At 37.1% G+C, this 14,260-nt stretch overlaps 1 protein-coding gene across 1 annotated transcript in view; it reads right to left on the bottom strand.

Annotated features, from left to right (window-relative positions):
- Window positions 1-992: 992 nt before the first annotated feature.
- The window catches only part of FH (fumarate hydratase), a 42,682-nt gene continuing 29,414 nt past the window's right edge, over window positions 993-14,260 (bottom strand). Inside the window, exons 8-10 of the mRNA XM_029230269.1 lie at window positions 13,032-13,159; window positions 4,776-4,929; window positions 993-2,250 (exon numbers count right to left, since the gene is read on the bottom strand). Coding sequence (XP_029086102.1) covers window positions 2,108-2,250; window positions 4,776-4,929; window positions 13,032-13,159 — 425 coding nt within the window. The 3' untranslated portion in view covers window positions 993-2,107. The remainder of the gene's footprint in view (window positions 2,251-4,775; window positions 4,930-13,031; window positions 13,160-14,260) is intronic.

Genomic DNA, 14,260 nt, shown 5'->3' with positions numbered 1-14,260 from the left:
CAAGCAGTGAAGCCTAACTAAACAGTGAGCATTTCCAGAGATAGTAGCTTTGGGGTTTAAGTTTCTGTCTCACCACTATTGATATGTGGGGGTGGACAATTCTTTGTTGTTGGGGGTTGTCCTGTGCATTATAGGATGTTCAGCATCATCTCTTTCACCCACTAGATGCCAGCAGCACTCCTTCCTCAGTGCTACCAAAAATGTCTCTGGACATTGCCAAACGTCCCATGAGACAACACTGTCCTCAGTGTACAAATACTGAAGTTGATTTTCAGTACAACCCTCTCACAGGGAATCCTAAAACGCTTATGTAGGATTTCACCATAAAGCCCAGTGTTTTACTTCACTAACATCACACAAAGATGATTGTCAGCTCAAAGGATTCAATGATGGCTCATAATATGCTAGGATATAGCAGATAGCTGTACAAAGACTGTTTGAGGCTACAAACCTGATCTATTATCTTTATTACATAAGTGGTTATGTTTCTAGTTGAGCCCTCCAATGACAGCTTGTTTAGATTGAGGATGCCTGCTCAGGCAAAACATCATTCAGGTCCACAACTATAGAACAGTTGCCAGTTTGGTTATTGAGTTCCAGGCACAATCTGATTTTGTTTTATGATTTTTTCCAATAATTTTTTTTAAACAAAATAGGCTACAGGAAATCAAACTGCACAAGCATCACATCATCACCATGTGAAAAACACTGCCAAAAACAATACTGCATGGGTTAAAAGTAGATCCTATGGGCTCCATTAAAAGGTTTGAAATCCCTTTTACAATAAAAAAAGAATATCCACTCAAGCTTAAGAGATTAGTTGTAGGAATATAATTTCATTTTTCATCACAATACTTATACAACTTTTAAAAATTGAGGTACAATTGACATAGAACATTATATTAGAATTTTAATTATTTTTTAAAAATGCTATATATGCTATCTTCTAAATACCACAGTGGAGTTGGTGTTAATGAGCCTAATTTTCCAAGAATAAGTATCAGGAGTAAGTATTCCTTTTTTTTTTTTTTTAAACACGCTTGATAGAGTACTACTTACGGATGAGATGCTTTAGCCAGTGGGAATCACTCTCTTCATAATCCTGTTATTTATTATACATGTGGGAGGGGAAAAAAGAACAAATTGTTCCAACTCCCTACATCATTGAGGTTGGGTCTATTTTAAACAAAGCCTTCAGTTCCAGGTTTAAATCAACTTAACCTGGATCTCCCTAGAACTGCTAATTCAAAATTCCCTGAGGTTGTGTCAAATGAACTCCTGCTGAAAAATCCTGGCACTGAGAGGGGCACAGAGAGATGATGGGCAAGACTCACTCCCATGACACCCTCCCTTTCTTTCCAAGCTTCCTGCTTGCACCCCTTATCCTTTTTAATCCATGTCCTATAATTCTTAACTCAGTCTTTCCAGTCTTCCTAGGATAATTTAAATAAGATCAGGTGTGTGTGTCTGTGTAATTAGCACATAGGATATATATGTTTTAATTTTGTTAATCTATCCTATTTCCTTATATATGTGTACATATATATATTCAATATATATGCATGCATGTGTGCATGACGCGTACACACATACAAACACTCACAACCCCACTTAGGAGGGCAAATGCTTGGTCAGCTTATGCTCTCAAATCACAGGAAAATAAAAGATGTCTGAAGACTTAACTTGGGAATGAGCTAACAAGTACTTTTTTACTACAGGGGAATTTTTTTAAAACAAAAACCACCCCAAAAAATTACAACTCTTTAAAAACTGATATGGCTCTTATAAAACATTTGAAATGGTAAACACCCATACACAAAACTCACAGATTCAACTATATAATACGAGTCAATTAACATAAAAGAAAAATAAGTCTGTTTTCCTTTTGATTTTATACAATTTAATTATTTTATTTTACACTTTTAAAATTCATTTTGGACCTAGCATGTCCTGGCGTTTTATACACTGACCAAACTGCTCTGCTAGAGACAGTCAAATTCAATAGCAGTTTCCTTTCACATTTATCCATTTTTGTTTAAGAAATATAAGGAGTCTGTTTCACTTTTTATTTTATATGACAATAATTTTTATTATGAATTTATTTAAATCACTTTGGACCCAGCATGTCCTTAGGTTTTACCCACTCATCAAACTGCTCTGCTGTGAGATAGCCAAGTTCAATAGCAGTTGCCTTTAAGGTCGATCCATTTTTGTGTGCGGTCTTAGCAATCTTGGCTGCTTTGTCATACCCTAAAGAAAAAATTAAAAGGCGATGTAGGAGTTAATAGTGAAACTTGGTTTTCTAAAGCAAAAGGTAATTGTTATTATTTACTTAATGCTACTGGTCTCTTAAGTAAACATTTTTTAATCTTAAAAATATTTAGCAGTGGATTATCTTGATAGTTGTCGTTTCTTATATGGACTAAAACCTTTACTTTTCTGAAGTAATACATACTTCCCTTTCTACAAGATTTGTCCCTAAATTAAAATTGCCCACTAACCCAGATATTTTCATAAGGGGGAAAATATATACACATAGATGCATCTCTCTCTCGATATATATGTATACACATACACACACGCGCACACACACACACACACACACACACACACACATATATAATGGCACCAAGAGATAAAAGTATACATCTGACTAGTATAAATGTGCTGTTTCAATAGCATGCTTAACCAGAAAAATTATCTTTCTAACAAAGCATTAACAAGCTCAATGCTGCAGCACTACAGAAAATACAGGACTGCACAACCAGGAACTATATGGTAAAGGGCTCTAAGAGGGAAAAGAGAGGAGAGTCCTCTCACAATGAGGGAAGAGCTGGCAGGGCTCTGAGAGATGAGCCTTCAGGGCTGCTTCCAACATCTCTCTCTGGTTCAGCACTCCATGCCCTGGCCTCCTTCCAGACATTACAAGGGTACAAGTTGGGAAGTTTTAGTATAAATATATACTTGTGCAAGAGATCACAGGTCTACTGTTTACTTCAAAGTTACTTGCTTTTACAATTAATAAAGATAGGGGCAGGGCAATTCTGCAAGTTATCTCGGTTTAATGTTAACAACAACAAAAAAAGAAGGCAAAAACCAGAAAGAAGGGAAAAAACAAAAATGAAACCAGTGAAAGAGAAAAAAAAAAAAAACAGAAAAAACCAACCCAGGATTAGAGGACTATGACCAGAGAGAAGCCTGCTGAAGCAATATGATTATTGACCAAGCAACACGTTATGTGTCATGTGCAATTATCAACCACCTACAATATGTTATGTGTAGTATGCAATTAATCTACCTATAAACATATTATGGACATAGTTAATAAAATTAATTTGTGAATGCTAAGCATGTTGAAAAGGGCATTTACTGGTCAGACTAACTTTGAGAGAAAGAATTCTCACGTCAAACCTTTGGGGTTAATATTAGACATTCTGTACTTTTACGTTAATAATGACATTAAAGTCTATGCATTATGCTAACCCTTTCAGTTCTCTTCTTCAAGCCCCACAAAACATGATTACCAATCAGCCTGTTATATATAAGCACAAACGGAACCCATGATGTGGAGTTGTAAGGCTCATGCTTTGTCAACCAGTAAGGTGTGGTTTGCCCACTTATCCTTGTATGGCCTTTACCTCACATTAAATTGTCTAAGAAAGACATCAATCATTCTGCTTTAGGAGTATCTCTAAATGTTTCTGTAACAAATTCTGAAGTATGTATGTGATGAAACATTTCTCACATAAGCCTTTGGGTTCCTCTGTATATCTCTCCAGTTGAATGCTGATGTACAATTATTTCAAAAGAACCCAGTATTACTGTCAATCTTAATACTATTCCAAAGAGCAGATAGCATATTGGGCTCAGAGCTACCTGAAGCAGTTATATGAGCTCTAACTTTATAAGACTGAAATTACAGCTTGACATGAAGCCAAGAATATAAAATCAGCCTTGAAAGTTCAGGATTATTGAAGTAAGACTGTTTTAAAACAGTAATCATATCACACCAAATGACTGCATCATAACTTGTTCTAATGTAGAAAATCAAAGAATATGTTAATAACCTCAGCTCAGCAGTAAGGAGAAGGTGGGAAAAGGCTTTTAACACATTATAACAATGCAATGAATGCCTCAAAATCCATGACAAAACAGTGTATTTAATGGGGATCACTAGTCAATCTATAATCCAAGCTAACATTTTTGAATCTACATAATGAAATATTTATAAATCTGGAAAAGGCTTGCAACACAAAAGCCATGGTTTTAGACAAAATATTTGTATTTCCCCCCTTTCCCTATAATCTATGCATACATAACCCTTTTTCTTTTAATTTAATCCATTTCTGAGTTGAATAAAACAACAAAAACAAAGTATAGTATAGCATCTAGAGAAGGTAGAAAAACGAATTCATTCAGTGTTGTTAATCAGCCAGTGCCACCTAGTGACATTAAAAACTGAGAGGACACTTAATATCTGAATTTAGTGTCCCACAGTATCTGAATTCCATTAAGATTAAAATAAGTTTAAAGTTCTACTTCTGAACTTAGCACATTTCAAATAAAATGAAGCATAATCAATCAAGATTTTGGAAGAAATATGATACCATAAAGGTTATATATATATATAGAGCGTCTTTCAACACAATGTGAAATGTCTTAAGAGATTGTCCAAAAGACATCTGTTGTTCACAAACATTGATCCAGTAGTCTCTTAAAAAATTTTCAGCCTTTAACTGTATTCAAAATGACACTATTATTCTTTAAACACATACCTATATGAGGATTAAGAGCTGTCACCAACATTAGAGACTCATTCATTAGCTTGTTGATCCTTTCTGTGTTGGCCTGGATTCCCACCACACAGTTTTCTGTGAAGGAAACTGATGCATCCCCCAACAGTCTGGCTGAGTGCAACACATTTTTAATCTAAGAGAGAGAGACAAACTTATTAAGCCTAACTTTTTTCTTTGTTCAATAACACATTATTTGCGATTCATAAATGAGTATGTAATACAATTAACCTATAGCACTCTTACAACCTGTAAGGCACCATACCCAAGAAAACAAATATGAAAGAAATTATAAACATCTGAGGGCACCGAAGTGCCCTTTTAAGAGGTATAAAGGCATGAATACAAATAAATAAAACACAAGATAGTCTGTGGTGTTATAAAATACAGGTATGAAATGTTAAAGAGCATAGAGGGAGAAATAAATTCCAGTTGTAGGAGTTGATAAAGTTTTATTTGATGGAGAGCACTTAAATAGCCAGAGATGGAAAAAGAATCTTCTATGCAGAAGGAAGAGAAACAAAGATGCAGAGGTTAGAAATTCAGCGTGAGGAGACTGGTTCAAGATGGCAGAGTAGAAGGATGTGCTCTCAGTCCCTCTTGCAAGAACACCAGAATCACAACTAACTGCTGAACAGTCATCGACAGGAAGACACTGGAACTCACCAAGAAAGATAATCCACATCCAAAGACAAAGGAGAAGCCACAATGAGATGGTAGGAGGGGTGCAATCACAATAAAATCAAATCCCGTAACTGCTGGTGGGTGACTCACAAACTAGAGAACACTTATACCACAGAAGTCCACCCACTGGAGTGAAGGTTCTGAGCCCCACATCAGGCTTCCCAACCTGGGGGTCTGGCAACAGGAGGAGGAATTTCTAGAGAATCAGACTTTGAAGGCTAGCGGGATTTGATTGTAGGACTTCGACAGGACTGGGGTAAACAGAGACTCCACTCTTGGAGGGCACACACAAAGTAGTGTGCTCATTGGGACTCAGGGGAAGGAGCAGTGACCCCATAAGAGACTGAACCAGACCTACGTGCTAGTGTTGGAGGGTCACCTGCAGAGGCAGGGGATGGCTGCGTGTCACTGTGAGGACAAGGACACTGGCGGCAGAAAGTCTGGGAAGTGCTCCTTGGAGCGAGCCCTCCCAGAGTCTAACATTAGCCCCACCAAAGAGCCTGGGTAGGCTCAAGTGTTGGGTCACCTCAGGCCAAACAACCAACAAGGAGGGAACCCAGCCCCACACATCAGCAGGCAAGTGGAACAAAGTTTTACTGAGCTCTGCGCACCAAAGCAACAGCCAGCTCTATCCACCGCCAGTCCCTCCTATCAGGAAACTTGCACAAGCCTCTTAGACAGCCTCATCCACCAGAGGGCAGACAGCAGAAGCAAGAAGAACTACAATCCTGCAGCCTGTGGAACAAATACCACATTCACAGAAAGATACACAAGATGAAAAGGCATAGGGCTATGTACCAGATGAAGGAACAAGATAAAACCCCAGAAAAACAACTAAATGAAGTGGAGATAGGCAACCTTCCAGAAAAAGAATTCAGAATAATGATAGTGAAGATGATCCAGGACCTTGGAAAAAGAATGGAGGCAAAGATCGAGAAGATGCAAGAAATGTTTAACAAGGATCTAGAAAAGTTAAAGAACAAACAAACAGAGATGAACAACACAATAACTGAAATGAAAAATATACTAGAAGGAATCAATAGCAGAATAACTGAGGCAGAAGAACGGATAAGTAACCTGGAAGACAGAATGGTGGAATTCACTGCTGCGGAACAGAATAAAGAAAAAAAGAATGAAAAGAAATGAAGACAGCCTAAGAGACCTCTGGGACAACATTAAACACAACAACATTCGCATTACAGGGGTCCCAGAAGTAGAAGAGAGAGAAAAAAGACCAGATAAAATATTTGAAGAGATTATAGTCGAAAACTTCCCTAACATGGGAAAGGAAATAGCCACCCAAGTCCAGGAACTGCAGAGAGTCCCATACAGGATAAACCCAAGGAGAAACACGCTGAGACACATAATAATCAAATTGGCAAAAATTAAAGACCAAGAAAAATTATTGAGAGCAAGAAGGGAAAAATGACAAGTAACATAAAACGGAACTCCCATAAAGTTAACAGCTGATTTCTCAGCAAAAACTCTACAAGCCAGAAGGGAGTTTCATGATATACTTAAAGTGATGAAAGGGAAGAACCTACAACCAAAATTACTCTACCCAGCAAGGATCTCATTCAGATTCGATGGACAAATCAAAAGCTTTACAGACAAGCAAAAGCTAAGAGAATTCAGCACCACCAAACCAGCTCTACAACAAATGCTAAAGGAACTTCTCTAAGTGGGAAACACAAGAGAAGAAAAGGACCTACAAAACAAACCCAAAACAATTAAGAAAATGGTCATAGGAACATACATATCGATAATTACCTTAAACGTGAATGGATTAAATGCTCCACCAAAAGACACAGGCTTGCTGAATGGATACAAAAACAAGACCCATATATATGCTGTCTACAAGAGACCCACTTCAGACCTAGGGACACATTCAGACTGAAAGTGAGGGGATGGAAAAAGATATTCCATGCAAATGGAAATCAAAAGAAAGCTGGAGTAGCAATACTCATATGAGACAAAATAGACTTTAAAATAAAGAATGTTACAAGAGACAAGGAAGGACACTACATAATGATCAAGGGATCAACCCAAGAAGAAGATATAACAATTACAAATATATATGCACCCAACATAGGAGAACCTCAATACATAAGGCAACTGCTAAAAGCTCTAAAAGAGGAAATCGACAGTAACACAATAATAGTGGAGGACTTTAACACCTCACTTACACCAGTGGACAGATCATCCAAACAAAATTAATAAGGAAACACAAGCTTTAAATGACACAACAGACCAGATAGATTTAATTCATATTTATAGAACATTCTATCCAAAAACAGCAGATTACAATTTCTTCTCAAGTGTGCTCGGAACATTCTCCAGGGTAGATCACATCTTGGGGCACAAATCCAGCCTCAGTAAAGTTAAGAAAATTGAAATCAATATCAAGCATCTTTTCTGGCCCCAATGCTATGAGATTAGAAATCAATTACAGTGAAAAAAACATAAAAAGCACAAACACATGGAGGCTAAACAATACGTTACTAAATAACCAAGAGATCACTGAAGAAATCAAAGAGGAAATAAAAAAATACCTAGAGACAAATGACAATGAAAACACGATGATCCAAAACGTACAGGATGCAGCAAAAGCAGATCTAAGAGGGAAGTTTATAGCTATACAAGCCTACCTCAAGAAACAAGAAACATTTCAAACAATCCAATGTTACACTTAAAGGAACTAGAGAAAGAAGAACAATCAAACCCAAAATTAGTAGAAGGAAGAAATCATAAAGATTAGATCAGAAATAAATGAAATAGAAACAAAGAAAACAATAGCAAGGATCAATAAAACTAAAAGCTGGTTCCTTGAGAAGATAAACAAAATTGATAAACCATTAGCAAGACTCATCAAGAGGGAGAGGACTCAAATCAATAAAATCAGAAATGAAAAAGGAGAAATCACAACTGACATTGCAGAAATACAAAGGAGTATAAGAGATTATTACAAACAACTATATGCCAATAAAATGGTCAACCTGGAAGAAATGGACAAACTGTTAGAAAGGTATAACCTTCTAAGACTGAACCAGGAAGAAATAGAAAATATGAACAGACCAATCACAAGTAATGAAATTGAAACTGTGATTAAAAATCTTCCAACAAACAAAAGTCCAGGACCACATGGCTTCACAGGTGAATTCTATCAAACATTTAGAGAAGAGCTAACACCCATCCTTCTCAAAGTCTTCCAAAAAATTGTAGAGGAAGGAAAACTCCCAAACTCATTCTATGAGGCCACCATCACCCTGACACCAGAACCAGACAAAGATACTACAAAATAAGAAAATACCAGACCAGTATCACTGATGAATATAGATGCAAAATTCCTCAACAAAATACAAGCAAACAGAATCCAACAACACATTAAAAGGTTCATACACCATGATCAAGTGGGATTTATCCCAGGGATGCAAGGATTCTTCAATATATGCAAATCAATCAATGTGATACACCATATTAACAAATTGAAGGAGAAAAATCATATGATCATCTCAATTGATGCAGAAAAAGCTTTTGACAAAATTCAACACCCATTTATGATAAAAACTACAGAAAGTGGGCATAGAGGGAATCTACCTCAACATAATAAAGGCCATATATGACAAACCCAAGGCAAACATCATTCTCAATGGTGAAAAACTGAAAGCATTTCCTCTAACAACTCTGTTGTTGGAATTCCTAGCCACGGCAATCAGAGAAGAAAAAGAAATAATAGTAATACAAATTGGAAAAGAAGAAGTAAAACTGTCACTGTTTGCAGTTCACATGATACTACACATAGAGAATCCTAAAGATACCACCAGAAAACTACCAGAGCTAATCAATGAATTTGGTAAAGTTGCAGGATACAAAACTAATGCACAAAAATCTCTTGCATTCCTATACACTAATGACGAAAAAACTGAAAGAGAAATTAAGGAAACACTCCCATTTACCACTGCAACAAAAAGAATAAAATACCTAGGAATAAACCGACCTAGGGACACAAAAGACCTGTATGCAGAAAACTGTAAGACACTGTTGAAAGAAATTAAAGTTGATACCAACAGATGGAGAGATATACCATGTTCTTGGATTGGAAGAATCAATATTGTGAAAATGAGTATACCACCCAAAGCAATCTACAGATTCAACGCAATCCCTATCAAATTACCAATGGCATTTTTTACAGAACTAGAATAAAAAATCTTAAAATTTGTATGGAGACACAAAAGACCCCCGAAAAGCCAAAGCAGTCTTGAGGGAATAAAAAGGAGCTGGAGGAATCAGACTCCCTGACTTCAAACTATACTACAAAGCTACAGTAATCAAGACAATATGGTACTGGCACAAAAATAGAAATATAGATCAATGGAACAGGATAGAAAGCCCAGAGATAAACCCACGCACCTATGGTCAACTAATCTATGACAAAGGAGGCAAGGATATACAATGGAGAAAAGACCGTCTCTTCAATAAGTGGTGCTGGGAAAAGTGGACAGCTACATATAAAAGAATGAAATTAGAACACTCTGTAACACCATACACAAAAATAAACTCAAAATGGATTAGAGACCTAAATGTAAGACCGGACACTATAAAACTCTTAGAGGAAAACATAGGAAGAACACTCTTTGACATAAATCACAGCAAGATCTTTTTTGATCCACCTCCTAGAGTAATGGAAATAAAAACAAAAGTAAGCAAATGGGACCTAATGAAACTTAAAAGCTTTTGCAAAGCAAAGGAAACTACAAACAAGACAAAGAGACAACCCTCAGAATGGGAAAAAAAATATTTGCAAATGAATCAACAGACAAAGGATTAATCTCCAAAATATATAAACAGCTCATGCAGCTCAATATTAAAAAAACAACCCAATCAAAAAACGGGCAGAAGACCTAAATAGACATTTCTCCAGAGTACATACAGATGGCCAAGAAGCACATTAAAAGCTGCTCAACATCACTAATTATTACAGAAATGCAAGTCAAACTACAATGAGGTATCACCTCACACCAGTTAGAAGAGGCATCATCAGAAAATCTACAAACAACAAATGCTGGAAAGGGTGTGGAGAAAAGGGAACCCTCTTGCACTGTTGGTGGGAATGTTAATTGATACAGCCACTATGGAGAACAGTATGGAGGGTCCTTAAAAATCTAAAAATAGAATTACCATGTGACCCAGCAATCCCACTACTGGGCATATACCCTGAGAAAACCATAATTCAAAAAGACACATGCACCCCAATGTTCATTGCTGTGCTATTTACAATAGCCAGGTCATGGAAGCAACCTAAATGCCCATCAACAGACGAATGGATAAAGAAGAGGTGGTACATATATACAACGGATATCACTCACCCATAAAAAGGAACGAAATTGGGTTATTTGTAGAGATGTGGATGAATCTAGAGACTGTCTTACAGAGTGAAGTAAGTCAGAAAGAGAAAAACAAATATCATATTTTAACGCATATATGTGGAATCTAGAAAAATGGTACAGATGAACCTGTTTGCAGGGCAGAAATAGAGACACAGATGTAGAGGCCAAACGTATGGACACCAAGGGGGCAAAGCAGCAGTGGGTTGTGGTGGTGGTGTGATGAATTGGGAGATTGGGATTGACATGTATACACTGATGTGTATAAAATGGATGACTAATAAGAACCTGCTGTAGAAAAAAATAAAATAAAATTCAAAAAGAAAAAAGTTTAGTGTGAGCTTGAGGCAATCAGTGAAATCAGGGCTTCTCAGTTTTTAATGATCATATTTTTTATGCTTAACAAAACAAATATTCCATAATCCCCTGAAAATAACCTTTCACACAGTATTTTAAAACAGTATAAAGTCAATTAGTTTATTTTAGCAGTTTTTTTTCTTTCTGCTAACATTTCCAATATATATTAAGATATATATCCACACCCTAATCTCTGTGGTCTAAAATCCCAGGGTCTGAAAACCAGACTCCCAACAATGGCCTCTAGTAGAAGACACAGAACTTCAAGGTTTAATTTGATACTAATGACTTTATTATATGGCAAATGTTGATTATCTTGACTTATTTTCTATTAAAAACAAAACAGACCTTTGTTTAAAAAAATTTGGCAAGACACTTATTGTTATGCACATATATTTGCCAGGCAGCTGGTGTTAACTGTTTGGAATTTGACCTGAAAGCAAATGCTTATCAGTCTGGGGCTTCCCTGGTGGCGTAGTGGTTAAGAATCTGCCTGCCAACGCAGGGGACACGGGTTCAAGCCCTGGTCCGGGAAGATCCCACATGCTGTGGAGCAACTAAGCCCATGCACCACAACTACTGAGCCTGCAAGCCACAACTACTAAGCCCACGTGCCACAATTACTGAAGCCCGTGCACCTAGAGCCTGCACCCTGCAATGAAGAGCAGTCCCTGCTCACCACAACTAGAGAAAGCCCATGCACAGCAACAAAGACCCAATGCAGCCAAAAATAAATTAATTAATTAAAAAAAAAAAGTTTATCAGTCTGAGTTGTGCTTTGGTCTGTCTTCTTTCTATTTTCCACCAGAATGTACATTCCATAAGGGCAAAAAAAAAAATCTGTCTTGTTCATTGTTTTATCACTAGCAATGAGTACAGTGCCTGACACAGACTAGTACTCAATAAATATTTGATGAATACACTGAATGAATACACTTAATATTTGTTATTTGCATATTCTTATTAAATTAAAATCAGACTTTACACCAGACACAAACTGGAAATAAGCCTCTAATATATACTTAGATATAACACTTCACACAAATAAAGGATTGTAAATGATAATAGCTCCATTATCTGAAGTTGGGGAAACTGGATAAAAGATGATGCCATTTTGTTCTGTCTTCATAAAGATGAAGGAAAAAGAATAGATTGAGTGGACACAATGTTTTCAAGGTATGTGGAAGAGTAAAACCAATGGAAGAAAGCCTTGAGAAAGGGAAGAGAACTGGAGAGAAATTGCTGAAGAAATCAAGGACAAAGAGTGTTTCAAGGAGCAACAAGTCAAGGTCAGATGTTAGTTGAGAGCCATGGCATGTCTGCTGGACTCAAGAGGTCACAAGTGCTACAAGAACAATTCAAACGTAAGTGCAGGGGTGGAAGCCAGACTGCAGTGCAAATGAGAGTGAGAGTGGGTATTTCTTTAAAAAGGCTGAATTCAGAGAGAGGAAGAAAGCAGCAGCATGAGAAGGAGACAGGCTGGAAGGAGAGTTTCTTTTTTTTTTTTAACTGAGGAGACTGGAACTTATTTCTAACGATTGGCATCCCCAGTGGTGAGGGAAAAGAAAGAAACCTATACCCTACTTCCAGAATTTTTCTTCCTATTATAAAAAGCAAACCACCAATTACTTAAGCTAAAAGTCACCTAATTAAATATACAGGATTAGTCCTCTAACATTAACATATGTTTAACTTCCAACTGCTAGGTATATTATCCAAGTACCTAAAGAACTGTAGGAAACCTTAATGAAAGACAGAAACCAAGACAACTAGCTTTCGGTTAAAGACATTAAAAATCAAATTTAAAGCTTACCATCAATGGCTTGAAAACATTCAACTCAAAATGTCCACTGCTGCCTCCAATAGTAATGGCGACATGATTGCCCATGACCTGGGCTGCAACCATGGTCAGTGCCTCACACTGGGTGGGGTTCACCTTGCCTTCAAGAAAACCGCCAAAGAGAGAAATCACATCAAACACACTTGTGGCTTCAAATATGAGTTTAAGATTAGGTTTTATATCAAATAACCAAGAGAAGAAGGAAAACTAACTTCATTAAATAAAGACATATAATAAAGCAATGTCCCAACCATCAGTGCTGTTTAATGAAACAAACCATATAGCCAGAAGCTCTGAATCATGCAATGGCTAATAAGTAGAGTACCTACAACTACACAGTAAATATAGCTCTTTTCACCTTCATGGCTTACATGCACTCTAGAAATATTTATGGAGCCAGGCACTGAATATACAACAGTGAGGAAGAAGGATGCAGCCCCTGCCCTCATAGAACTCGGAGGCGAGGGAGAGAGAACTGACAATTATAATAGATAAGGGGTCAATACAGAGAAGTGCAGACTGCTGTGGGAATACTTATAAAAGAAGCACCTCACCAACATCTGGGAGGCTTCCCAGAGGAAACTGATGTTAAGCTGGAATTTTCCTATTTGTGTTTCCAGAACCCTACCATCCTGTAACACTCCTCTGACAAGCTCAAGTTTGAACCGAACATCCCTGATTCCTCTGACAAGTACAAAGCAACACAGTGGTAAGATTAGTTCTTTATCTGTGACTCTGCATTTCTCTTTTTTAGGTAATCACCTTGAATTTGCAATCAACTGAACTCATGTCATTTTTCAACATGACATACTTTAAAATCACATCTTTTCTCATTCTACACATGCCTAGATCTAAAATAATCTATAGTCAGGTCTTTCTTTTTCACTCTTGTCAGTTTTAGTCCAACTACAGAGTCCTTTATGAATCTAGACTCTGTCATCTGATGTACTGCTATTTCAACTTTATCTGCTAATATGATCAACACATATTCTCTACCTTCACCCTCAGTCACCAGTAAAGTGGTGAAAGGGCACAGCCCTTCAGCTTGCTGCCAAGATATCCCTCCAGTCTGAAGTCAACTCATTAGGCACTCCTTAAATGTCACTGTTCACCCAGCTACATTCATCTAACAGTACTGCCCACACTTCTCCACTGGATTCCATGAATATCAAGTGAGTCCACCAAATGACTTACTGGAATCC

Source organism: Monodon monoceros, unplaced genomic scaffold (genome assembly GCF_005190385.1).
Source record: "Monodon monoceros isolate NGI ecotype Baffin Bay Population unplaced genomic scaffold, NGI_Narwhal_1 Super_Scaffold_18, whole genome shotgun sequence".
NCBI lineage: Eukaryota > Metazoa > Chordata > Mammalia > Artiodactyla > Monodontidae > Monodon > Monodon monoceros.
Note: the sequence above shows the minus strand (reverse complement) of the source record. Positions and strands in the feature narration are given on the sequence as shown.